Raw genomic sequence first — 26504 nt, 5'->3', positions numbered from 1 at the left:
AACAGGAGTGGAGAACAGGACTATTGATGTAGTTGTACCAACATACCTTTGTAATGATACCAAGTTTGACCGCCTAGAATACATTCTTAGCAATGTTGCCTCTAAGCACTACCCTAACCCTAACCCTAACCCTAGCGGTTAGTGCATAAGTCATATCTCGGCAAGGGTTAGTGTTAGGGTCAGGGTTGTGCTTAGATGCAATGTGGCTAAGAGTGTGTTCTAGTTGGTCAAACTTGGTATCATTAGATTACAAATCTGTACCAACATACCTTTGTAATGATACCAAGTTTGACCGCCGAGAATACACTCTTAGCAATGTTGCCTCTAAGCACTACCCTAACCCTAACCCTAACCCTAACCCTAGCGGTTAGTGCTTAAGTCATATCTCGGCAAGTAAGCACCCGATTTCAAAGCAGTTTGCAGATTACAAATCTGTACCAACATACCTTTGTAATGATACCAAGTTTGACCGCCGAGAATACACTCTTAGCAATGTTGCCTCTAAGCACTACCCTAACCCTAACCCTAGCGGTTAGTGCTTAAGAAATATCTCGGCAAGTAAGCACCCGATTTCAAAACGGTTTGCAGATTACAAATCTGTACCAACATACCTTTGTAATGATACCAAGTTTGACCGCCTAGAATACACTCTTAGCAATGTTGCCTCTAAGCACTACCCTAACCCTAACCCTAACCCTTAGTGCTTAAGTCATATCTCGGCAAGTAAGCACCCGATTTCAAAACAGTTTGCAGATTACAAATCTGCACTAACATACCTTTGAAATGATACTAAGTTTGACCGCCTAGAATGCACTCTTGCCAATGTTGCCTCTAAGCACAACCCTAACCCTAACCCTAACCCTAGCGGTTAGTGCTTAAGTCATATCTCGGCAAGTAAGCACCCGATTTCAAAACGGTTTGCAGATTACAAATCTGCACCAACATACATTTGAAATGATACAAAGGTTGACCGCCTACAATACACTCTTAGCAATGTTGCCTCTAAGCACTACACTAACCCTAACCCTAACACTAGCGGTTAGTGCTTAAGTCATATGTCAACAAGAAAGCACCCGATTTCAAAACAGTTTGCAGATTACACATCTCTACCAACATATCTTTGCAATGATAACAAGTTTGACCGCCAAGAATACACTCTTAGCAATGTTGCCTCTAAGCACTACCCTAACCCTAACCCAAACCCTAGCGGTTAGTGCTTAAGTCATATCTCGGCAAGTAAGCACCCGTATTTAAAACAGTTTACAGATTACAAATCTGTACCAAGATACCTTTGTAATGAAACCAAGTTTGACCGCCTAGAATACACTCTTAGCAATGTTGCCTCTAAGCACTACCCTAACCCTAGCGGTTAGTACTTATGTCATATCTCGGCAAGTAAGCACCCGATTTCAAAACGGTTTGCAGATTACAAATCTGCACTAACATACCTTTGAAATGATACAAAGGTTGATCGCCTAGGATACACTCTTAGCAATGTTGCCTCTAAGCACTACCCTAACCCTAACCCTAACCCTAGCGGTTAGTGCTTAAGTCATATCTCGGCAAGTAAGCACCCGATTTCAAAACGGTTTGCAGATTACAAATCTGTACCAACATACCTTTGTAGTGATACCAAGTTTGACCGCCTAGCATAAACTCTTAGCAATGTTGCCTCTAAGCACTACACTAAACTTAACCCTAACCCTAGCGGTTAGTACTTAAGTCATATCTCGGCAAGTAAGCACCCGATTTCAAAACAGTTTGCAGATTACCAATCTGCAATAACATACCCTTGAAATGATACCAAGATTGACCGCCTAGAATACACTCTTAGCAATGTTGCCTCTTAGCACTACCCTAACCCTAACCCTAACCCAAGCTTTTAGTGTTTAAGTCATATCTAGGCAAATAAGCACCCGATTTTAAAACGGTTTGCAGATTACAAATCTGTACCAACATACCTTTGAAATGTTACCAAGGTTGACCGCCTACAAAACACTCTTGGCAATGTTGCCTCTAAGCACTACCCTAACCCTAACCCTAACACTAGCGGTTAGAGCTTAAGTCATATCTCGGTAAGTAAGCACCCGATTTCAAACCGGTTTGCAGATTTCAAATCTGTACCAACATACCTTTGTAATGATACCAAGTTTGCCGGCTAGAATACATTCTTGGCAATGTTGCCTCTAAGCACTACCCTAACCCTAGCGGTTAGTGCTTAAGTCATATCTCGGCAAGTAAGCATCCGATTTTAAAACGGTTTGCAGATTACAAATCTGTACCAACATACCTTTGTAATGATACCAAGTTTGACCGCCTACAGTACACTCTTAGCAATGTTGCCTCTAAGCACTACCCTAACCCTAACCCTACCACTAGCGGTTAGTGCTTAAGTCATATCTCGGCAAGTAAGGACCCGATTTCAAAACGGTTTGCAGATAACAAATCTGTACCAACAAACCTTTGAAATGATACCAAGTTTGACCGCCTAGAATAAACTCTTAGCAATGTTGCCTCTAAGCACTACCCTAACCCTAACCCTATTCCTAATCCTAAACCTAACCCTAGCGTTCAGTGCTTAAGTCATATCTCGGCAAGTAAGCACCCAATTTTAAAACAGTTTGCAGATTTCAAATGTGCACTACCATACCTTTGAAATGATACCAAGGTTGACCGCCTAGAGTACACTCTTAGCAATGTTGCCTCTTAGCACTACCCTAACCCTAACCCTAACCCTAGTGGTAAGTGCTTAAGTTATATCTCGGCAAGAAAGCACCCGATTTCAAAACGGTTTGCACATTACAAATCTGTACCAATATACCTTTGTAATGATACTAAGTTTGACCGCCTAGAATACATTCTTAGCAATGTTGCTTCTAAGCACTACCTTAACCCTAACAATAACCCTAGCGGTTAGTGCTTAAGCCATATCTCGACAAGTAAGCACCCGATTTCAAAACGGTTTGCAGATTACAAATCTGCACTAACATACCTTTGAAATGATACCAAGGTTGACCGTCTAGAATACACTCTAAACAATGTTGCCTCTAAGCACTACCCTAACCCTAACCCTGACCCTAACCCTAACTCTAGCGGTTAGTGCTTAAGTCATATCTCGGCAAGAAAGCACCCGATTTCAAAACGGTTTGCAGATTACAAATCTGTACCAACATATCTTTGAAATGATACCAATTTTGACCGCCTAGAATAAACTCTTAGCAATGTTGCCTGTAAGCACTACCCTAACCCTAATTCTAACCCTAGCGGTTAGTGCTTAAGTCATATATCGGCAAGTAAGCACCCGATTTCAAACCGGTTTGCAGAGTACAAATCTGTACCAACATACTATTGCAATGATACTAACTTTGATCGCCTAGAATACACTCTTAGCATTGTTGCCTCTAAGCACTACCCTAACCCTAGCGGTTAGTGCTTAAGTCATATCTCGGCAAGTAAGCACCCGAATTAAATGCGGATTGCAGATTACAAATCTGTACCAACATACCTTTGAAATGATACCAAGTTTGACCGCCTAGAATAAACTCTTAGCAATGTTGCCTCTAAGCACCACTCTAAGCACTACCCTAACCCTAACCCTAACCCTATTCCTAACCCTAACCCTAACCCTAGCGGTTAGTGCTTAAGTAATATCTCGGCAAGTAAGCACCCGATTTCAAAACGGTTTGCAGATTACAAATCTGAACCAACATACCTTTGAAATGATACCAAGTTTGACCGCCTAGAATACACTCTTAGCAATGTTGCCTCTAAGCACTACCCTAACCCTAACCCTAGCGGTTAGTGCTTAAGTCATATCTCGGCAAGTAAGCAATCGATTTTAAAACGGTTTTCAGATTACAAATCTGTACCAACAAACCTTTGAAATGATACCAAATTTGACCGCCTAGAATACACTCTAAGCAATGTTGCCTCTAAGCACTACCCTAACCCTAACCCTAGCGGTTAGTGCTTAAGTTTTATCTCGGCGAGAAAGCACCCGATTTCAAAACGGTTTGCAGATTTCAAATCTGTACCAACATACCTTTGAAATGATACCAAGTTTGACCGCCTAGACTACACTCTTAGCAATGTTGCCTCTACACAGGCAGTTTAAGGCCTGTGACACCTGTAGATTCTCAGTCGAGCAGTTATATGGCCATAACTTTCGATGTAACCATCTGTTTTCAACAATTTTTGGCCAGTTAACGTAATTCACCCATATTCAAAATATGATGACAAGAAAATTGTGCATCCTCAATATTTTGGGTTTAAAAAAACATTTTTGGGTAAAAAATAGGGATGCTATTAAAATGGGCCTGTGCCCACTATGAAATGATTGTCTAACTGAGTCATATTTTCTGGAGTAATAGATTATATCTCTGTGATATCTAATATGCCTGGGGATCGTGCCGCTATACCTAGGTAAGGCTCAATTTTGGGCCAAAAACAGAATTTTTTGACAATTTTTTGGTATTTTTCGTACAAATATCAATACAGCCACGGAAATTAAAGATATTGCAAGAAGACCCGCTTGATTTCTGAAGGTCTAAGGCTTAATGAACCTAAATCTGCCCAAAACTCGTAATAAAACTGGTGCCCTGATGTGGGCAGGGGCCGACGAAACACTACTTACCCTACAAGAACTGCGCCCAAGTAAGACATGTTTGACTGTACATAACGTTAACCGATAGTAAAATATGAATGTTTTATGGCTGTATCTGTTAAATCGCTGTTGTATCAATGCGAAATTTCGCAAGCAGTTAGCCTTATAAGGCATCAGTCAACTGCCATACAATCATTTTGGGCTAGAAATACCGATTTATAGCATCATTTTGCTGTTTCCTTGAAGTATGAGCGCCTCGCTGTTTTCCCGCCACTCCACACCCCGGGGGGTCGGAACACATGTTCGGACTGTACCACTTGCAGCTCTCGCGGGGGTGCCCTTTTGTTAACTGCTTCTAGTTATGCCGATATTTGATAAATACTAGATCAATATCTTTAGCATTCAACATTAATAAGTCTCAAGAAAAGTAGTTAGTGTGGCCCGTGCATCGTAAGTTCCTGTTTTCGCAATGTAACATTAGGTACTGACATTGGACCGTTCTAAAAACGCTCCGGCCCGGCGGGGTTACCTGAGGTCACGCAGTGGTTCGAATTTCATGTTCGACCAAAATTGTCACAGGCCTTAAACTGCCTGTGTAAGCACTACCCTAACCCTAACCCTAGCGGTTAGTTCTTAGGCCATATCTCGGCAAGTAAGCACCCGAATTCAAAGCGGATTGCAGATTACAAATCTGTACCAACATACCTTTGAAATGATACCAAGGTTGACCGCCTAGAATACACTCTTAGCAATGTTGCCTCTAAGCACTACCCTAACCCTAACCCTAACCCTAACCCACACCCTAGCGGTTAGTGCTTAAGTCATATCTCGGCAAGAAAGCACCGGATTTCAAAACGGTTTGCAGATTACAAATCTGTACCAACATACCTTTGAAATGATACCAAGTTTGACCACCTAGAATACACTCTTAGCAATGTTGCCTCTAAGCACTACCCTAACCCTAACCCTAGCGGTTAGTGCTTAAGTCATATCTCGGTAAGTAAGCACTCGATTTCAAAACGGTTTGTAGATTAAAAAACTGTACCAACATACCTTTGAAATGATACCAAGTTTGACCGCCTAGAATAAACTCTTAGCAATGTTGTCTCTAAGCACTACCCTAACCCTAACCCTATTCCTAACCCTAACCCTAACCCTAGCGTTCAATGCTTAAGTCATATATCGGCAAGTAAGCACCCGATTGCAAAACAGTTTGCAGATTTCAAATCTGCACTAACATACCTTTGAAATGATACCAAGGTTGACCACCTAGAATACACTCTTAGCAATGTTGCCTCTTAGCACTACCCTAACCCTAACCCTAACCCTAGCGGTTAGTGCTAAAGTTATATCTCGGCAAGTAAGCACCCGATTTCAAAACAGTTTGCAGATTTCAAATCTGCACTAACATACCTTTGAAATGATACCAAGGTTGACCGCCTAGAATACACTCTTAGCAATGTTGCCTCTAAGCACTACCCTAACCCTAACCCTAACCCTAACCCTAACCCTAACCCTAACCCTAGCGGTTAGTGCTTAAGTCATATCTCGGCAAGTAAGCACTCGATTACAAAACGGTTTGCAGATTACAAATCTGTACCAACATACCTTTGTAATGATACCAAGTTTGACCGCCTAGAATACACTCTTAGCAATGTTGCCTTTTAGCACTACCCTAACCCTAACCCTAACCCTAACCCTAGCGTTCAGTGCTTAAGTCATATCTCGGCAAGTAAGCACCCGATTTCAAAACGATTTGTAGATTACAAATCTGCACTTACATACCTTTGAAATGATACCAAGGTTGACTGCCTAGAATACACTCTTAGCAATGTTGCCTCTTAGCACTACCCTAACCCTTACCCTAACCCTAGTGGTTAGTGCTTAAGTTATATCTCGGCAAGTAAGCACCCAATTTCAAAACGGTTTGCAGATTACCACTCTGTACCTAGATACCTTTTATATCAGGGTTCTCCCCAAAATATTTTAGTATAGTGGAGGGGCTGGCAAAAATAACCCGCACCAACGCGCTGCACTTTCATGAAAATGGGTTCATTTTGCAATGACAGAGGGTGTCAAATACTACAAGTATAATATACTGTTGTTATTCCTTTGTTTTGAAGTGGCAAAACTACTATTGTTTTGATCATTGCTCATTCACAAGTTTTTGCAGACAATGCTGACTGGAAAAGTGATGCCACTTGGTACAAAAATCTGTGAATTGTCATTTATCTTAGCAAAACTAACAAAGAAAATAGGGAAGAAACACACTAAACTTGAAAAATAGTATAGTGGAGCTGGCTGAGAGTATAGTGGAGGGCCTCCCTTATTCCACTCTCTGGGGAGAACCCTGTATATGATACAAATTTTGACCGACTAGAATACACTCTTAGCCATGTTGCCTCTAAGCACTACCCTAACCCTAACCCTAACCTTTACCCTAGCAGTTAGTGCCTAGGTTTTACTCCGGATGTATTCACCCGATTTCAAAGCGGTTTACAGATTACATCTAGTTACCAAGAGACCTTTCCAACGATACCAAGTTTGATTGACTAGAATCCGTTCTTAGATATATAGGCCTTAAGCACTACTCTAACCCTAACCCTAACCCTACCTGCTAGGGTTAGGGTAGTGTTTAACTCATTTCTCGAGAAAAAAGAATCCGATTTCAAAACGGTTTTCAGGTTACATATAGCTATCAAGAGAACCTTCCAATGATACCAAGTTTGACCGATCAAAGCCTGTTCTTAGCCACTTTGGCTCTAAGCATGACCCTAACCGTAACCCTTACTGCTAGGGTTAGGATAGTGCTTAGCTCATTTCTCGAGAGGAAAGCACCCGATTTGGAAACGTTTTTTTCAGATTGTATCTGGTTACCAGGAAACTGATGGGTCCCTCGGTCAATAAACAAGACAATTTGGGCCATGGTCACATTTCCACATAGGGACCCGGGCGGGTAATTTACGGCCTTGTTTTGGCATTCCCGGTCGGGGTCCTGTGGATCTCCTGCCTGCCGTGTTATTTTTTTTTTTTTTTATCTCGGGCGGGGCCCCTGTTGACTTTAAGTCAGACTTAAAATGAACCAGGGGCCCGGCGGGGAAAACATTAGGAAATTATCAGCAGTAAAAAACTCTTCTCAATGGAAGGTCCCACAAGCATGAGCATGTCATAGAACATTTGGGGCTCCATGAGCATAAACGATTTAAAGTCGCAACAATGTTCTGGCATTAGCTTGCTCTTTAGCGTATCGTAGAACCCAAACATTGGTCGGCGCCTAAACCAGAGCCGAACCCACCACAATCTACTTCTCTGGCGCTGATGTTCTGCTTGTCTTTCTTCTTCCGCTACCCATGTAGCCTGAACAAGGATGCAACGGTGGCAAAGCCGTCGCCACCCTCGGACAGTGATCTGAGCAATCGTCTGTCGGTTGAAGTGCAATGATTATCGTATTTTCCTCTTCTACTAATTCCACGTGCCACACTTACGACAGGGACCATACAATTATCTACACGGGGTTAATCGGCCGACCCCCTGTCAGACCTCTACGGGGTACCCGGAGACACCCCCAGGGGAGCTTACTGGTGCCTGACGGACATCGAGCGATAAAGGATGAAAGCATACGACTATTCAACGAAAGCTGCCGAAATGCCCACCGGAGCCCCCCCCCCCCGGGATCTGTAACGGGACGAGTGAAGAAAGAACGATTTGTGACTGTGTGAGCATATATCCACCCGGCTTTAGAGCCCGGTCGGGGCCTAGATCGGTCAGACACAGTGCGGAACCCCTGGGTAATGTGACGTAGCCCTCACAGGGACCTTACTTTAAACGCTCATACCTCGCCAACAATGCGCAAGCAATCTGAAAACGGATTTCAGTTTTCAACTCGCCACCAAGATACTATCCAATGATAACACAGTTTGCCTTTTTCAGTTTCTTTTTAAAAATCTTCATGTTAGGTCGCAACGTTACATGGACTTAACTTTAATCGCTCATACCTCGCTAACAATGCAAGTAATCTGAAAACGGATTTCAGTTTTCAACTCGCCACCAAGAGACCTTTCTAATGAAACAATTGCCTATTTGAGACGCTTTTCCAAAATTAGTATTGTAACAGCAATACATATAATCTCAGACCATCATTACATATGAAGTTTTCAGTTGACATTATTACATTATTTCAGGAAAAACACCTCTACAAGCATCTTATTTCTTATGATATAAGTCTTATGAATCTTTCAAATAACACTACACACAGAAAAACTGATCTACGAGGGGCATTCAATAAGTAATGCCCCTGACCCACTTCCAGTTGTCTGATCTAGATGAAATTTTGCATGTGTAATGAGTCATATCTCTATGGGTTATGTTGCAAAAAACAGCTCTGAACTAATTGTGGTTATTGATTTACTGGTGTTTGAACTGGGTCAGGTGTGAAATGGACCAGGTGTAAAATGGAACCAGTTGAGTGTCGTGCAGTGATCCGGTTTTGGATTTGAAAGGACGCACACCAAAGGGGACTTTTGATGAAATGAAAAAAAAACTTATGGTGATGATGCCCCATTACATGACCTTGTAAAACGCTGGCATCCTGAATTCAAACAAGGTCGGAAGTCTGTGGAAACAGCTCCCAGACCTGGTCGTCCCTCATCTGCCATTGATGAGGCATCTGTTGGAGGACCAACCTGGGGTGACCTACAAAAACGGTGTCCAGAGCTACATCAAATGATGGGAGAAATGCAAAACTCTGGGTGGTTCCTATGAAGAGACAGACTAATAATTGTGCCAAGTTTCATTAATCTCCTGCCATGGGAAATGGGTCAGGGACATTACTTATTGAATGCCCCTCGTATATAGCATATCTTTACATTGCAGCTCCTTGAAAAGTGATTCCCTTATATATTAACAGTGTCATTATTTGTGATGATAAGACCAACAAAATATAATGAAGTTACTGAACACTTTAGAGAGTCTTCAAATCATTTTGCTTTGAAAAGAAAGAAATTAAAATCATTGTTACCTTCCACCTGTACAAGTGTTAAATAATGACATACTTAGAGCTATACCGATTTGTCTGTCAAACATTCTTTGAAAAAGCAACAACTATATGTGTTCTACTACCATTAGATCTAAAGCTCAGTATGCTCGTTAGCATTATGTACACCCGTATTTTTCTTCATAGATTCAATAAATAAATTCGATGTGGCTCTAGGTTTGACCATGTGGCTTAAAAGACTTGTACCAACACAAAATAATGTTCCCTCAGGAATTCACAACAAGGTTCTGTCAAAAAATCATTGCATTTCATTTTGTGCTAGTATATTAGTTTAGACATCTGTTACCTACCACCTATACAAATGCCCCTATAAATAAGCCTTTAAACTACTTTTTGGGTATAAGGTTTGGAATGACAACCCAACAACTACATGACTGTGTACTCCGTACCAGTGGCGACCATTGGGTCTAAAGCTCTGTATGCGTTTGAGCATCAACGGCTACATTGATTAAACCGATCCATCGTTCAAATTCCTTCATCTTCTCTTGATATTCCTCGTCCATCTCAGGAGTCATCGCAGGTTTAATCCGGATGAGCCAGTTCTCCACGGCGTGCTGCAGTATCTCCACTGTCAGGTCCTGAGCCTTTATCATGTCTCTATCCTGACCCTCAACCAACCTGTCGAAAATCTGCACACAAATGGGAAACAGTCAACCAACCTGTCGAAAATCTGCACACAAATGGGAAACAGTCAACCAATCTGTCAAAAATCTGCACACAAATGGAGAACAATGATTGACAAGTGCCATGGCTGGATTCTACTGAAATGTCACTATTATGGCTGAGCGTATGACTGAATTTATGTGTGAGGGAGTGAGTTGATGAGATGGTGACTTGATGAGTTTGAGTGAGTTGATGAGTGGGGGAGAGAGTTTATTGAGTGAGTGAGCTGAGATGATGAGATTTTGAGCTATTGAGTGAGTTGATAAGAGGGTGAGTCGACAACAGTTGATGAATGAGTTGATGAGTGAGTTGATGAGCGAGTTGATGAGCGAGTTGATGAGTGAGTTGATAAGAGGATGAGGTGACAAGAGTTGATGAGTGAGTTGATGAGTGGGTTGATGAGAGGGTGAGGCAACAAGAGTTGATGGGTGAGCTGATGAGTGAGGGAGTGAGTTGATGAGTGAGTTGAAAGTTGATGAGTGAGTTGATGAGTGGGGGAGTGAGTTGATGAGATGGTAAGTTGATGAGTTGCGGTGAATCAATGAGTTGATGAGTGAGATGGTGAGTCGATGTTGATGATATCACACCCACCTCTGTTCCAAACTTTTCAGTGCCCCCAAGTTGGGTCATGTAGGCATGAATGAAGTCAGACCTGGTCAGCTGTCCATTCTTCTTAGCCAGTTTTAACATCACCTTCCTACAAGAACAAGAGAAACATCAGCACACACACACATACATACATATATACTGATAATTTGCATGGTAAAAGATAAGACATACTGGACACTTCATTGCAACGTCTATTTACATAACAAATGGTGTATGGAAAGGAAACTTTACATACATCCATGACTGCTCTTGAAATTGGCTGTAACCGTAATGTTGATCTGTTGCACCATGTATGTAACAAGAGCTACATTCCCGTCTGTGGGCTTTTGTTAATGACAATATGACTCATGCAGTAAGAATAACCATATTCTATCACCCTGAATTCTAACTTACATGATTTCGTGGGGCATTGTGTAGGAATACTCAAACAGCTCTGTGTTGGAAGGCTCCTGGTTTTCATATTCCAGCATGAAGGCGCGAAGTGTGTCCCAGTCTAAGGCCTTGATATCGTCAGAGTCAAGACTGCCTTTAGAGTTCACGTCCAAAGCTGCAAACCCCTGCAAGAGGTTTTCAGAACATCAATATTACACATTCTGTCTGAAATGGAGAAATGTATATGGCTATAAAGCCAACGTAAAAGTTGACCAACTTCAAAGATTTTCTCAAGATGTGGTCTAATACCTCTCTGTGCATATTTGTAAGTCTGTGCCTAAATTAAAGGAACTTCAACTATCAAAGTTATTTTTTTTTGGTACTTTTCTAAGTAATATTTATTTATTTATCAGGATTCTCCATTAACATTTTGAACAATGACAAATGGAGGGTATGGCGGAACAGGTGTCAAAGGACACCTTTTCAAAGCCGCCATACCGAAATCATAACAATAATAATCTTAATAAAATAGTACACATAAATACAAGAACAAATATCATAATCAACGCAAAGCTCAAATCAGGATAAATCGACTTAACAACAACTGTTGCTTGTGTGCCATTTTTAACTGCTTAAAGTATGAAATAATGATGGAAATATAGATCAGTAGATATCAGTTTCATACCGATTGCCTTATCCAGATTATTTCCACGTTTAGTGCTCTAATTATTGTGTCTTTTCATGCAGTTATTTACACCTCTTTCTACTCACCCTTTCAGCCTTCCCAAGAAGAAACTCGTCATCATATTCAGGCAACTCCTGTGTAGAAAAATACACACACATTGACGAAAGGTGAGGGAGATATGATTGTTCCATTTTTCTTACGAAAAATTAAGTGCACACCAAGAAGTAGAGGACATAACACAAAAGTATATCCTATTAGAAAATACATATTTTCAAAACAGAAAAAACGCTACATATCAATGCCATCTTTGCCTTGGTGCAATATAGCTATTTATAATGAATTACTTATTAAAGGGAGTATTTTTTCAGTAAAGATCACAAGTTTATGGAAAAGGCTGGGCTGTCTACCTGGGTTGTCTATGGCTGCCTGAGTTATATTGGGGGTTACTTCAATTTACATGAGACCTGGCTGAGATGAGAGAGTGGACGTGTAATGACGAATATTGACATACAAATTTAGTTGACATTGACAATAAGTACATGAAATAGTGAGCCTTGACACTTACCAACTTGAGTAGTTGAAAAATGAAATCTTGAGTAAGTCCTTCTTCACTGTCTTCCGCCATTTCATACAGCTGATCCCTGGCCCCCATCTCCAAATCCAAATGTCCCATGGTCATGTTTCCAAACCCTGGCCAATCCCACATCACCTAGTATTGGAATACAAAATGTAGTACACACTTTTAAGGGTTTCCGGAAAAGGTGGGCTATGCTATAGGTGGGGTGGACTACCTCAGCAGGCTACGACCCTTATGCGTTTAATGTTAATGACCCTACAAGTTTAATGTTAATATCTTAGCCTGTAACTTTAAACATCAGATTCTGTATCTGACTCAAAATACAGAAGACAAAGGACATCATCAAAACAGATTCAATCAAATGTTATTTATAGGAAAATGACCCAGCTAGACTACATTATCTTACTACACTGCAACATTGCATTATATGAGACTTGAAATGGAAAACTGTGATTAGCATTTAAACTCCATAGAAACTAACCTGAAAGTCGCTGAGGGGTGTGTACTCCACCTTCTGTGTGTCACAGTCAGAGTCATCAAACTCCTCTAGCCTGGCAAACAGGAGAGCCACGGCGAGGTTCACATCTCCTACTGACTCCACTTGGTGCCAGTAACCTGGGAGCGCACACAGAGGCAATGTTTCAGGCTAGGTTGATGTGGTCGGGATGAAAATTAGATAGAGCACTGTCCACTGGTGCAGCATTTCCAGTTATTGCCAAAGAAGAGAACAGGTTTTAGCGCTCGAAAATAGTTTCATCCGGTTGCTGTATTATCAAAGTATGGGAGGGGCTATAACACTTTTAGGTAGGTACAAATGTAGGTAGGTGGGTAGGCTACAGCTGTGGTGCGTTGATACACCTGATCCCTTGATCTCGGAAATTGAGCAACATGCAGTCGTGTCAGTACTTGGATGGGAGACTAAAAAGGAAGACTGGATGTTGTGGCCGAGTCATACCAAAGATGGTAACTTCTTTCTCTGCTAAGAGGCAGAGTATGGATGATAGCCCTGAAGCTAAACACACTACACTACCGGTGGACTAATAGCTAGCCCCCTGCTGTAGTGCACGCAACTTTGTGTGGCCCAGGCCTTTGAAGCGGAGATGGGCGCCAGGCCCGATGCATCTCTAGTCAAGGAGTTTGACCCCCTTGTTCTGATGTATGGGCAACTTTAGCTCGTAGGTAGGTGGGTAGGGCTTTAACACCGATCATGAATGGTAGGGCTTTAACACCGATCATGAATGGAGTTTATGAAAGTATAATTAGCTGATGACACTTACTCTTGGGCAGATACAGGCAGTCCCCTGCATGAATGGTGAAGTTGGACCAGCGCACCTTGGCCATGTTGGGGTGTTTCAGTAGATCAACTTTGTGCACATTAACTTCTGAGTACCCTCCGATCTCTCGTGACGGCTCCCAGGCCTATAAAACATGCAAATAGCGTAGTTACCAAACTGTTCTTAGAGGTGTTGGGTACATAGTATATAGTATATACACAATACACAGATGTCGTGCATCACCTTACCCCGCCCGCCAGGGATGACAGATAATGATGATATACACAATCAAATTATTGTGATAAAATTTCCGAAAACATCAGTGGTTGGGGGAGTGACAGCACTGACAAACAATTTAAAAAAAACTACACATATTATGTGATCAGATTTTTCAAAACCTTCAGGCTGATGGAGTGAAGTGCGGCTTATCTAAATTTGTGTTAACGCTACTTCACCTTTATCCGCAGGGTACCCTTCATTCGTTCTTTTTAAGAACAATGTATTTAGGGATATTAAGTCGACAGATGATGGTTTCAAACTGCAATATTTTGAAAATAGTACAATTTGAAACTACCGTTCATCGACTTGACATCCCTGGAGACCCTGTTTAGCAACACAACGGATATAGGATACCCCGCGGATAAAGGTGAACTAACATTACCTACAAATATGCATGAATGTGCGTGGCTTGTGTGTATGTGTCAATATGTGCTTTTCTACAATTTTCAATAAACAAGTGTGCCTTGTCATTCAACTAAACTAATATACTGAACATATACATGTACATGTATAAACAGGGTATGTCTATCCTGTCCTGACTAGTGGACTACACCAAAGGTCTTCAGTTGGCCAAACTAGCTGTAGATTATTTTTACACTGTTTAGACCAGAAAACACTTACCTTGTGTAAGAGAGGTTCATATTTGCGCTCGATCAGTTTCCAGTGTTTGGTGCCGTTGTACAGACAGTTGATGGCGTTGAAGGCATCCTTGTGGAGAATGCTGCTGCCACCATTAGAGCTCATCCACAGATCAATCTGAAACACAGCAAGAAAAATGCATTAAGCTTATTAGTAAAACATATTTCTGATAATTACAAATGTACAAACCTATGCAGGACTCACTAGATGTCTCTGCATCCTTTGTAGTCAGACAAACTATGAACTATGACTGTAGATCACCTATACCTGATCCAGCAGATTTACCAGTGGCATGAGGTTGTATAAAAACTTGGCCAGTTTTGGTGGTTGGACAATGCTCGGCCAGTCGATAAATCTGCTAGGAGATTAGCCTATATCTACAGTGTCATACTTTGACAACTGAAGCGATAAAGAAGACAACTTAGCGATGTTCCTCAATTATGTAACAAATGTCGTAATCATTATGGTTAGCTTCCAGAAGCCTTACCTCCACAAGACTGTTCCTGAAGCTGCCACATGTGAGACAAGGCTGTACCAGGACTTCATGGTACATGTCCGTGGGTAACTGTGACACGATGTACGCATCACTGTCGTGATAAGTGTCCAGGAAGTGTTCTATAGTGTCTCGTCCTATTCCCTTTACTCCAATGGGAAGCCAGCTGTGTTTTTCCCTCTTTCCTTCTAAACGAACCTTCAAGCAAAATAAAAGAAAAGATTTGCTTTATGCAATTCACCTATTGATCATATAATTACTTTAATAACTATACTGTAAATGCAGAAATTTTTGCGGTGGTTTACTGTTCGTGGTTTCCTCGTTGCAAAATTCGGCGCAACATTTTTCCATGGCAGTAACTAAAAGACTACAGTGCAGGTGCTACCGCGAACTTAAAACCACCGCGAATAGTCCTTTTTCCTGCTACCGCGTAATTAAATCCCCGCGAACTTAAATGCATTTACAGTACAAGAAATCTTTAAGATGACAACAATATCTGAACTTTGCCAAGCAAGACACACAAACAGCTTCTAAAAAGTTGTTTGGCAAAGACTTGATACAGTTTGTTTGAAATCCTAAGCTCTCATTTATGCGTGAGATGTTGCTAGCAATCATGCTATTTTCATACACATATGATAATAGAAGCTTTATACCTGTACAGTAGTTATTAATGTGACACACAACAAAAATAACCTGAACATAAAGAAATAAAGGCATTTCATGCTTTGTTGACTCATTTTTACCAATTTAATTTCTTGGTTCTCAGATTTTTTAAAGAATTATGGAGCGACAGGGCGAAAAAAATAAAACTAAAATTTGCAAAATCTCTGGGGTGAAAATAAGGGCTATTAGAATAGATTAAATACAAAACATAAAAAATAAGTTTTTCGCTTAATTAGAAAAAGCAAACAAACTATTACTCTACAGTAACCGCCCGTTTGTTGAAAATTATCCAAAATAGTTTTTATATATCGTTCATAGATTTTACTGCAATGACAATAACACATTATGTAATGTAAGCAGCTTATAAAGACTCTTAGGTCAATTAAGCTGGAAAGCTGTTGAATCATGCCTTCATAATAATAGTGAAAATTTTGAGTGGAAGGTGTGGTAATTTTTTGTGTGGATTTTCTGAAAAATAGGAGCGCGCAAATCAGTGAAACCAATTTATCAAATTGGTATGCTCTTACCTCTAGTTTTCCATATTTGTCCTTCAGGTATTTATCTGTCCATAACGTGAAGGAAGGGCTGTTTTTTGCAGCACCTCGCAGTATCACAGCCTTCTCATGTTTCACGTACTTGTCCCAGAACTCCTACAATTAGACAGACAAAATATTTCATATTATTATGATCCATTATTATCAATCATTTTCAGCCTGTGCATAAAACCTTTGCTTCTGTAATCTGTATATAACTTCCATGTCGTTTGTACATAACAGTTTTTTGCAGACAATGACTGCAGGAACAGACAATACGTACTAGTATCCTATTTGTTAACAGGAGAATATAATACTACAGAAACCTACCCGTGGATGTGGGATGGTGTGCAGCTCATCTATGGGAACATCAGGAGGTCGATGACCCCCCAGAGGTTGCAGGTGTCCCACGGGGATGACGGAGTCACCAGTGACAGATCCACACACAGCCAGCAGCACGACAAACTTCCAAACTGGATCCATCTTGATTCAAGCAGTTGTCTGCACTGTGGGTGGGCAATTTCAGTGAAAAGCAATCTTTCATGAGTCACAACGAAGAAAATCATCGTAGAATGCATTACAAATACGCATCTATTCAAAACCTCTCGAATATACGACGAGAGGGAGTCCAAAAGTAACGCTATTTATATCGTAGGAGGGTCTTTTTCCACATAGTTTAAATGTGGCATAAAGGTACGGGCACAATGTCTCATTGGGACTGAAATATCTGAATATGTTGTTCAGATTTAGCGACTTGTTCCCTTGTAGGTCCTACAGAAGCAAAGAGCAGCGCACAGGGGAGGTTAGATTAAAACGTCCGCGACCCACATACAATTATTGAAAATGCACATGGATAAAAATGCATATTTCTACATCAATTTTTTTTCATTTCTGATGAACTCCAATCAGTTTTCTTAATCACATCTAGAGTGGCGTGAGGTATGAGTTGAATCTAGTTACAGAAGCGCCAAGTTATAGTGAATACGGACGGGAAATTAAGGTGAAAGGAAATGTCGGAACAGTGCCGCCATCATGTACCCTTTGTTATAAAAGCTTGTCGATCGGTCGTCCGTGTCCTAAATATGCGCTGTGTTGGCTAATTTCTCATAAACCAAAACAAGCGAAACTTAGCACACTTCTTGTTCGTTAAACATTCTTAATAGGTATTGGCGAAGTAGGCTACAAAAACATGCTATGACACAAATGGGAATACTTTTCTGACTCACCCTCGTAGTGCGCTGTTGCTGCTGTCTCCTCTGTAACAAGTGGCACCTGCTATTGAGCTACGACAACTTTAACCGGTCGAACGAGTTGTCGAGCTGTGTTCAAAGGTCTGTGATCTAAACAATTCGACTCTTCTTCACGGCAATTATTATGTTATTTTTATATTTCAGCCATACCACAGATATGCTGAAATATATTGCATTCGTAATATTTCTTCTTTCTCCTATCACATCTTCAAAACACACTATCTCCGTCGTTTTAAATTCATTTTTGGACTTTGGTGATTATGTCATAGTCATATTTTAGCGGAAGTATTTTTGGACTGCTACACTTACATAAGGATATCACAGGAACAGTCCATTCTTGCATGGAGGGGGATGTTTTGAAAATTCAATTTTGGACGGGTGATGATTTAAAATTCCATTTTTAGCGGAAGTGTTTTTGGACTGGTCTATTTTACCTTTCTACATGTGGCGCACTGGAGGAGTTCATTCTTGCATGTTAAGATTTTCTAAGATTAATTTTTTGGGCTTAAGAGAGTCATTTTAAGCAAAAGTGTTCCATCTTTGCACATGGGCGATTTTGGAACAGTCTATTGTTGAAGAGAGATGGCTGAAATATGCTGTATTTGATCTCAAGCAAATGTCGGCCTTTCTAGTAGATGTATATAAATTCATGTTTCTACATGCCATGCCAATACCTAATCTAAAAAGATGTCAATACTTAGACCCATGGACACCCTCTTAAAAGAAATCGTTATGCAACTCCTGACCTTCCGCTCTTACACATGGGGATGGGGGGACGCATAATCCAAAGGTCATCCTACTTATTTCTGACCACTGAGAGAATGTGGTCTTTTACCTAATTATGCCGCGAAATTTCCAACGCTATCTGGCTACTTTCTGTGTCGCCAAATTTCCAACAGTTAGTGAATACTTTCTGTCAAAATAGTGTTTTGTCATCTCAAGGAGCTCCTTGGTCATCTCCACGCTTTCTGGCTTCTTTCTGTGTCGCCAAATTTCCAACAGTTTGTGAATACTTTCTGTCATAGTTCTGAATAGTGTTTTGTCATCTCCATCTGTGTATGGTAATGCTTAGATGCTTTGTTGAATGCTATTTTGAGAAATTAGTCACCAGTGAGCAAATTACTTTGTTGTGCTTACACCAGATACCGGTAAACAATAGATGATAAATAAATAAATAAATACAAAGGTTAATCTGCGCTGTAGCTGTAATGTAAAGTTTTTATGTCATTATAAAGAATTAGCCAAAGGGGGAATTTCTGCAACTTCGTACAATTGCTCTCTGGTAAGCATAACTTATGATACATGTAGTTACCAAACTTTAAAAAAAGAACAACTTGAAGTCAGTTTGGATGCTTTATTCTGATTACATTAGTCAATCAACGTGCTCAGAACGTGACAGTAGGAAGATACGGAGGTTAGATGATACTGGTAAGAGATCAGTTACATAACGTTGTTGTTTGTTATTTATTATTTGTTATTGGGTGAGCCGACTGCTCTCTCTTGGCAGCCAGGGGCTGAATTGCGAGGAGCTTACAATAGGCGGGGCTAAATCGCAAGGGTTTGGAGCGAGCTACCATTCGGCGCCACTCAGGTGACCTCAATACAACGTGTTGTGTAGATCAAAGAGTCACAGACGATATATCTTGGGAGATACTGCCCTTTACTTGTTTATACAGCCAAGCAAATCATAACTCAACATGTAATTCACATATTAGTATTCTGGCTCAGTAATGCAACAGCGGTAACTTATCACCCAGATAACGGACCACAGTTGTGCTACACTTTCACGGTATGGTATATTTACGCGTACCGGTTATTTGCATGCAATCCGAACAAATGATGCGTCCATATTATTGTAACAAAGAATTAAAAAAAAACTCTTCGTGGTTGCATTGAGCATTACAATTACAATTACAGTCATTCCACTTGGCAATGGCCAGTTTGACTGCTACAGGTCTATCCCGTGCGGTCCAGATAACAGGCGGTATACAACTTCTCCAGGACTACTTGCCGAGGTGAAAACCCCCGTCTACGGGCAGGGTAACCCCGGTGACAAACGCCGCCTTTTCCGAGCACAGGAACGCCACCACGCCGCCATATTCCCGCGGAGAGCTCCACCGTTTCATGCCGTAAGATTTCACAAAGCCGTCCATTCGGTCTGCTCCCATCCTCTCTATCATCGGATCCCAGGCCTCGGTCTTGGCAAACCCAGGAATGATGACGTTACAAGTGATCCTCCTGGGCGCCAGTTGCTTAGCGTAGTGCCGAACCAAGTACTCCATACTGGACTTGGAGATGCCAGGCATGATGTAGTTGAGATGGGGACTTTGGTTATTATTGCATCCAGGAGAGGATACAGTGACGATGTAGCCTCGCTCGTCCTCCATACGGGTGACTGCCTTTTCCACGAGCCTGATGAAACATTTCGGGTACATGCCCTGGTAGTACTCGTACGCCTCCCAGCCCTGGAACCAGCTGCCGTTGTCGTCGGGTTTGCCGGATGCGATGCCTCCCCAGTAACCACCGGCATTGTGGACGAGCGCAGTCAGCTTGCCGCCGAAGTTTTCGTCGATACAGGAGAAGTAAGCGTCCACCGTGGCTTCTTCTTCTGTCGTGCCGCCGACCAGGAACACGCGCACCTTGTACGCACCCTCCAGGTGTCCTTTGGCTTCTTGGGCGCGTTCTTGGTTCTTTTGGTAACCTAGAACGAGATCGTACCCGGCAGAGGCGAGCTCCTCGGCTATACCGTAGCCGATACCTCGGGTCCCACCGGTGACGAGAGCGGTCTTGCTGTGCGACATGTTGTTGCGGTGTTGGAAGACTGTCAGACAAAATTCGTGACGTGTAAATCGTTCTTGTAGGGAGGATAATGAATGACCTTTGTCGTCTCGCCGTCTATGACTCCAAAGGTCACTTGTATAAGTGGACCAATGTTTGAATACAATGGGTGAACAGTGGTGAAGTAGCGAGTATGAGATGAGGCATCTACGAAAGCAGAGAATTTGTAAATCATCTTGTAACTAGAAAGGCCGACATTTGCTTGAGAGCAAATACAGCATATTTCAGCCATCTCCCTCATGCAACAATAGGCCTTGAGGTCGTTGATCCCTTTAGCCATTGGAAAATGACCCAAAAATTCCCAAATATATCATTTTAAAGTGTTCCATGCCAAAAATTATACATGGGTCATTTGGATAAATATCTAGAGCACCCCTTTACCAAATTTCGGGTCCTTTGGTTGTAAAACGAGGGAACAGGAGCCAAAAATGTCAAATTTTTGTCTAAAAATGGCCATAAAATTGCAATATTAAGCATTATGTTGTACTGTATGGAAAAACTGTTATAGAATTCATGCGCAAAAAATTGAAGGGCACTTTTATACCAAATTTCAGGTCATTTGGTTGTAAAACGAGGGTACAGGAGGCAAAAATGTGCTTTTTTTGTCAAAAAAATGGCCAAAAATCGCAAAATTAAGCATTTTGTTGTACCGTATACCAAAACTGTTATTAAATCTGGGTGGGTATATGATCAGGGCACCTCTGTACCAAATTTCATGTCATTCGGCTGTAATACCAGGGTACAGGACCCCAAAATATACATAAAAATTTACAAAAACCTCAATAAAATCATATCAAAGGCAGATATGAAAAAAAATGAAAAAATACCTGAGGGTATTGGCTTACTCTACCTTTGTGCCAAATTTCAAGTCAATCGATTAAAAAACGGCGGAGTTGATTCGATTTGAAGATTTGGCAGGAGAAAGAAAGAAGAAGAAAGAAAGAAACATTACGAATACAATATATTTCACCATACCTATGGTATGGCTGAAATATAATCATATTGGTGCAGACCCGCAGCATCATAATTAGCGCCGGGCAGGTAGACGCAAGTGCTACCCCGTCAACAAATTCGCCATCCCTATCAAACAGGTATAACGACAACAGTGCATAGCTGATTATTTGACCATAACATGTCCATGTATCTAGAGGTGACTTCAGGGTCACAATGAGTCACGTGGCTGGCGGGTTGTTCTAAGTCACGTGGCGGTTTTTATCATCTCCACTTGTGTATGGACTAATTCAGGGATTAGGGGTGGGTACCGGTAGGGGTTGGACCTGATCCTCTGGACCTGGACCGTACCTGGACCTGAATTTTCTGTACCGGTGCCCACCCCTACATGGGATGCTTTAGCGAATGTTATCAGTTTGATCCGTGAGCACGTGAATAAGTTGCCCTGCCGTGCTAACCCCAGATACCGGTTCACATACCCCAGATACCGGTTCACATACCCCAGATACCGGTTCACAATGTAGAATAGACAATTAGAAAGAGGTAGTCTAAGACTCTAAGCTGAACCTGTAAGGTTTGTATGTGTCATTACGAAGAACCAGCCAAGGGTCACAATTCTACAACTCTTGTATCCTGTTTTTAAGCATAACTTATGGTTCTATATACAGTTTTAAAAAAACAAGTTAGATCTCGTTTGAATGCTTTATTCTGGTTCTTCCAACCAACGAGCTTAGAATATGACAGTCGGGATGTTAGATGCTACCAATACTAGAGGCAGCGTCGTAATGTTAGCGTTTGTTGATCAAACTGTCACACGTGGTGTATGTCGTGAGAGATGCTTCTAGTTTACTGTTGTTATATACAGCAGAGTCAGTCATAAAACCAGGAGTATATCTTTAACATATTCTGGCTTTGTTTACATAACAAACTACACTGTCATAGTATGATATCTTTTATTAACGTTATATGCATACAATTAAAAAAACACGATTCGCCCTTACTGTAACAAGGAATTAACCTCTTCGTGGTTGCATTGTGTGCCACAGTACTTGCCAGTAGCCAGTCTGACCGTTACAAGATTGTAAAAAGTCAACAGGTCTGCACTCTGCAGCCCAGGAGGCAGGCAGTATACATCTTCTTCAGGATTACATGCCGAGATGCAAACCGCCGTCCACGGGAAGGGTAACCCCGGTGACGAACGCCGCCTTTTCCGAACACAGGAACGCCACCACTCCGCCATATTCACGTGGAGAGCTCCACCGTTTCATACCGTAGGATTTCACCATACCTTCCGTTCGGTCTGCTCCCATCCTCTCTATCATCGGATCCCAGGCCTCGGTTTTGGCAAACCCAGGGATGATGACGTTACAAGTGATCCTCCTGGGCGCCAGCTGCTTAGCGTAGTGCCGAACCAAGTACTCCATACTGGACTTGGAGATGCCAGGCATAAGGTAGCTGAGAAATGGGCTTTGGTTATTATTGCATCCAGGAGAGGACACGGCGACGATGTATCCTCGCTCGTCCTCCATACGGGTGACTGCCTTTTCCACGAGCCTGATGAAACATTTCGGGTACATGCCCTGGTAGTACTCGTACGCCTCCCAGCCCTGGAACCAGCTGCCGTTGTCGTCGGGTTTGCCGGGTGCGATGCCTCCATAGTAGGCACCAGCATTGTGGACGAGCGCAGTCAGCTTGCCGCCGAAGTTCTCGTCGATACAGGCGAAGTAAGCGTCCACCGTGGCTTCTTCTTCTGTCGTGCCGCCGACCAGGAATACGCGCACCTTGTACGTACCCTCCAGGTGTCCTTTGGCGTCTTGGGCGCGTTCTTGGTTCTTTTGGTAGCCTAGAACGAGGTCGTACCCGGCAGAGGCGAGCTCCTCGGCTATACCGTAGCCGATTCCTCGGGTCCCACCGGTGACGAGAGCGGTCTTGCTGTGCGACATGTTGGTACGGCGTTGGAAGACTGTCCGACAAAATTCCCACAATCGTTTTTGTAGGGAGGACAATAAATGACCTTTGGTATACTGTCGTCTCCCCTTCTTTGACTCCAAAGGTCATCTTACAAAACATAACTGTTAAGTAGTCGACTGTTTTGAAGATAGCGGGTGAAGTAACGTGCAAGGGATGACACAGATTGTAAATAATCTTATTTATCATATTGACGAAGACACGCAGCATGAAATTAAAATGTAGCATGCAGAGGAAAGATTGCCAGCGCTACTAAAAAGTCTAGCGCTAAAAGTGTTTTTATTTGACAATAGCATGTCCATGTATCTTGATGAGAACTAAAGGTCGAAATGAGTCATGTGACAGATGGGTAGAAGTCACGTGACGGCAACGACAAGTGCTTCAGACCATTGGTGCCCAGAGCGGTTCACGTTGTGTAAAAGTATGTCAGTTATTTGACAATGTCTTATAATCATTCTCAGTGTAGAGATGCTACCCACATTGACCAATGTCAGTGTACCAATCGAACGCCTACGGTATATTTCCCCTCTCTATTAAATTCACCTGCCTGCCATTAGTTAGCTTTATCCAGTGATATCAACTATAGACGTTAGTTAGCCAATGATTTTCACGTTTTCTCTTCGTATGTCAACGAATGACCTGCATTTTGACTGCTGATCACTAGGGGGCGCTGTGAGACCATGAGCAATCCAACAGACAAGGTGATAAAGGCGGCTATTAGGCATGGTTTTGTTTTAACCTTCCTGAAGTTTATTGTTTGCTGATTTGCTCCTCTGTTCGTTAGTACTGAGCTAGAATTAAACCGATAGCTGGGTTGCACTAGTGTGTGTGTGAGGTTTGGGGCAACATCAAATCTTGAGAACTATATTAGATAACCGTGTTGACTGTTGTAGCAGATTATCTTGCTTGCAGCTAGCTGTGTTAAGTGATTACTGCATCCATCAATTGTCTACACAAGGCAGATTTTGTTATACAGTGGACCTGTCCTTGGTGCTGAACACCATTCGCACACAGGTAAACAAACTTGTCTCTAGCCCTGAACCCCATATACCAAATGCAATTCGTGTTTGTATGATCAGGGAGGCATGATTTTGTAGCAGATTTTGGCGCAGGAGGGTCTGTAAGTGCCATTTTGTCATCAGGAAACAAATATAACATCAGTTACTGTAAATACATTTAAGTTCGTGCGGATTTAATTTCGCGGCAGCGGGAAAAGGACTTTTTGCTGTGGTTTTAAATTCGCGTTTACACCATAGACTGCAGTCTAATACCATCATAGAAAAATTTTCGCGGTGATTTTAAGTTCGCAGTGAAGTAGTCGCCGCGAAAACCGCAAAAATTAATCCACCGCGAACATTTCTGCATTTACAGTACTTTTTCCACTATAGACTGCTCCTACTATATGTACTTCTTTATTGGTGCATACAATATCAAATTTCATGTAACGTTATGAATTCACAGTCTGCAAGTATGACACAGAAAGTCCTTTATTCCACACCGAGAGTCTTTTAGTAGAAACATTATGTATATATATCAAATATAAGTGATGAATCTTTATAGAATAGCAGACCTGTCATGCTATTTTTACAGCAATATAGCAGCCTTTATACTATTGCACCGTGAATGCCCGTGGGTTATTTTGCATAGAAAGATAAAGATACATAATTACTCTTGTAACAAACAACAATGCATATGACATAGATAAATCATCCACCTCAAGTTACCAATTGACAACATTTCAAGAAAAAACACCAGTAAGTATTGTATCTATCTTAATCTCAATCATCCAAATAAATTTTCACCCAGAAAAGCCAATCTATATGCTAGAGCCCTAGAAAAGTTTTTTTCCTAATGATATTGTACGGCCACACTAACTTTATATCTGTTACTTCTCATGAATCACAATCCTATCTTAATCCAAATCAATGTGTTCATCAACATTTGCTTCAATATTTGCTTTTAGAAAAATTATATAGACTAGCAAAATAGACTATGGACCTGAACAAACATGTTATAAAATGGTCACATCTTATCAATATCTTGAAATATATACATATATAGCTTATTTTGATGACTTTTTTCCATTTACTAAAGAAATTGGAAAATTATTTCATTGGCAAAGCCATAAGTAAACATCCAAAATTGTTATACAACTGTACATCAAGGGAAGAGATTTACTGCATGAAACTTGCCTTGGGAGAATCTGAAAACTTACTTTTTGTTACTTTTTATTCTACCTTCACCCCAGACTTTTTGCAAAAATGAATAAGAATTGCTTCAGCCAAATTTTTTCCTTGAAAATGCAAAAATTGTTGTGGCATGAGTTGTTTAACCATACGGCTTAAAAAACCTAGACACAAAATAATGCACAACTCAGGAATGCACAACAAGGTTCTGTCAAAATTTTGTTTAGCGCACATCATTTTGTGTTGGTACAGTGAAACCTGTCCGAGCAACCACCTGGCGCAGGCAACCACCTGCCGTCAGAGGACACATTGAAACAGTCCCGTTCATTTTTACATAGTTAAGACCCCCTCCCAAGCAACCACCTGTCTTCCCCAACCGGCAACCACTTTTTTACAGTCCCAAAGGGGCATTCAACCTGCCCTGAACAACCAAAATTGACTAACAGCAGCTAGCAGCCATTTTATATGAAGAATTATGTAGCCACAGTTACCCTGAACTTAGAGACTTATTTTCTTTATGTAAGGGAATATCAATCAAGCATATTGACAATGTGCACCGTGCAAAAATGATTATCAGTGAGAATTTTGACATAAACGGATTCAGATGCAACTTGAGACATTATTATTGTCTCAAGTTGACATGATTTTTAGATCTGGGTACTATTTGTACATAATATGATGTTATGTACTCCTAAACCCTACTCAAGACTGGCTTCCCTGGCTGGAATTCCAGCGCCTTACCCTAGGCTTTTGTCTGGCTGGATTTCCAGCGGCTTCCATTTGAGATACTCTGGCTGGAAATCCAGCGGCCAGAGCAAGACTGCCACCCTGGCTGGAAATCCAGCGGCCCTGTTCAACACTGCCAGTC

The 26504-nt window shown here is 41.5% G+C and overlaps 3 protein-coding genes across 3 annotated transcripts; all 3 read right to left on the bottom strand.

The window, feature by feature from the left end:
- Positions 1 to 9463: 9463 nt before the first annotated feature.
- LOC118426999 lies at positions 9464 to 17766 on the bottom strand. Its single transcript, XM_035836633.1, has 12 exons — positions 17670 to 17766; positions 16774 to 16949; positions 16438 to 16560; positions 15242 to 15445; positions 14656 to 14871; positions 13840 to 13981; positions 13044 to 13177; positions 12551 to 12694; positions 12072 to 12119; positions 11322 to 11485; positions 10911 to 11016; positions 9464 to 10285 (listed from the first exon to the last, which is right to left on the bottom strand). Exons 2-12 carry the CDS (start codon positions 16924 to 16926, stop codon positions 10064 to 10066), a joined length of 1656 nt encoding a protein of 551 aa, XP_035692526.1. The 5' UTR covers positions 16927 to 16949; positions 17670 to 17766; the 3' UTR covers positions 9464 to 10063.
- Positions 17767 to 19072: 1306 nt separating this feature from the next.
- On the bottom strand, positions 19073 to 20670 carry LOC118428310 (3-oxoacyl-[acyl-carrier-protein] reductase FabG-like). Its single transcript, XM_035838340.1, has one exon. It carries the CDS (start codon positions 20492 to 20494, stop codon positions 19697 to 19699), a length of 798 nt encoding a protein of 265 aa, XP_035694233.1. The 5' UTR covers positions 20495 to 20670; the 3' UTR covers positions 19073 to 19696.
- Positions 20671 to 22170: 1500 nt separating this feature from the next.
- On the bottom strand, positions 22171 to 23460 carry LOC118428311 (3-oxoacyl-[acyl-carrier-protein] reductase FabG-like). The gene has a single exon (XM_035838341.1). The coding sequence runs from the start codon at positions 23423 to 23425 to the stop codon at positions 22628 to 22630; it is 798 nt and encodes a 265-aa protein (XP_035694234.1). The 5' UTR covers positions 23426 to 23460; the 3' UTR covers positions 22171 to 22627.
- Positions 23461 to 26504: the final 3044 nt, after the last annotated feature.

This window comes from Branchiostoma floridae, chromosome 12 (genome assembly GCF_000003815.2).
Source record: "Branchiostoma floridae strain S238N-H82 chromosome 12, Bfl_VNyyK, whole genome shotgun sequence".
Lineage (NCBI taxonomy): Eukaryota > Metazoa > Chordata > Leptocardii > Amphioxiformes > Branchiostomatidae > Branchiostoma > Branchiostoma floridae.
Note: the sequence above shows the minus strand (reverse complement) of the source record. Positions and strands in the feature narration are given on the sequence as shown.

What these genes read in the sequence shown, in the direction of transcription:
- LOC118426999 (XM_035836633.1), bottom strand. Translation starts at nt 16,926, where the DNA reads ATGGATCCAGTTTGGAAGTTTGTCGTGCTGCTGGCTGTGTGTGGATCT. An exon ending in TCAGGAACAGTCTTGTGGAG is followed by an intron (nt 14,872 to 15,241) that starts GTAAGGCTTCTG and finishes GCTGTGTTTCAG; the next exon opens with ATTGATCTGTGGATGAGCTC. An exon ending in TTTTTCAACTACTCAAGTTG is followed by an intron (nt 12,120 to 12,550) that starts GTAAGTGTCAAG and finishes TTTTCTACACAG; the next exon opens with GAGTTGCCTGAATATGATGA.
- LOC118428310 (XM_035838340.1), bottom strand. Translation starts at nt 20,494, where the DNA reads ATGTCGCACAGCAAGACCGCTCTCGTCACCGGTGGGACCCGAGGTATC.
- LOC118428311 (XM_035838341.1), bottom strand. Translation starts at nt 23,425, where the DNA reads ATGTCGCACAGCAAGACCGCTCTCGTCACCGGTGGGACCCGAGGAATC.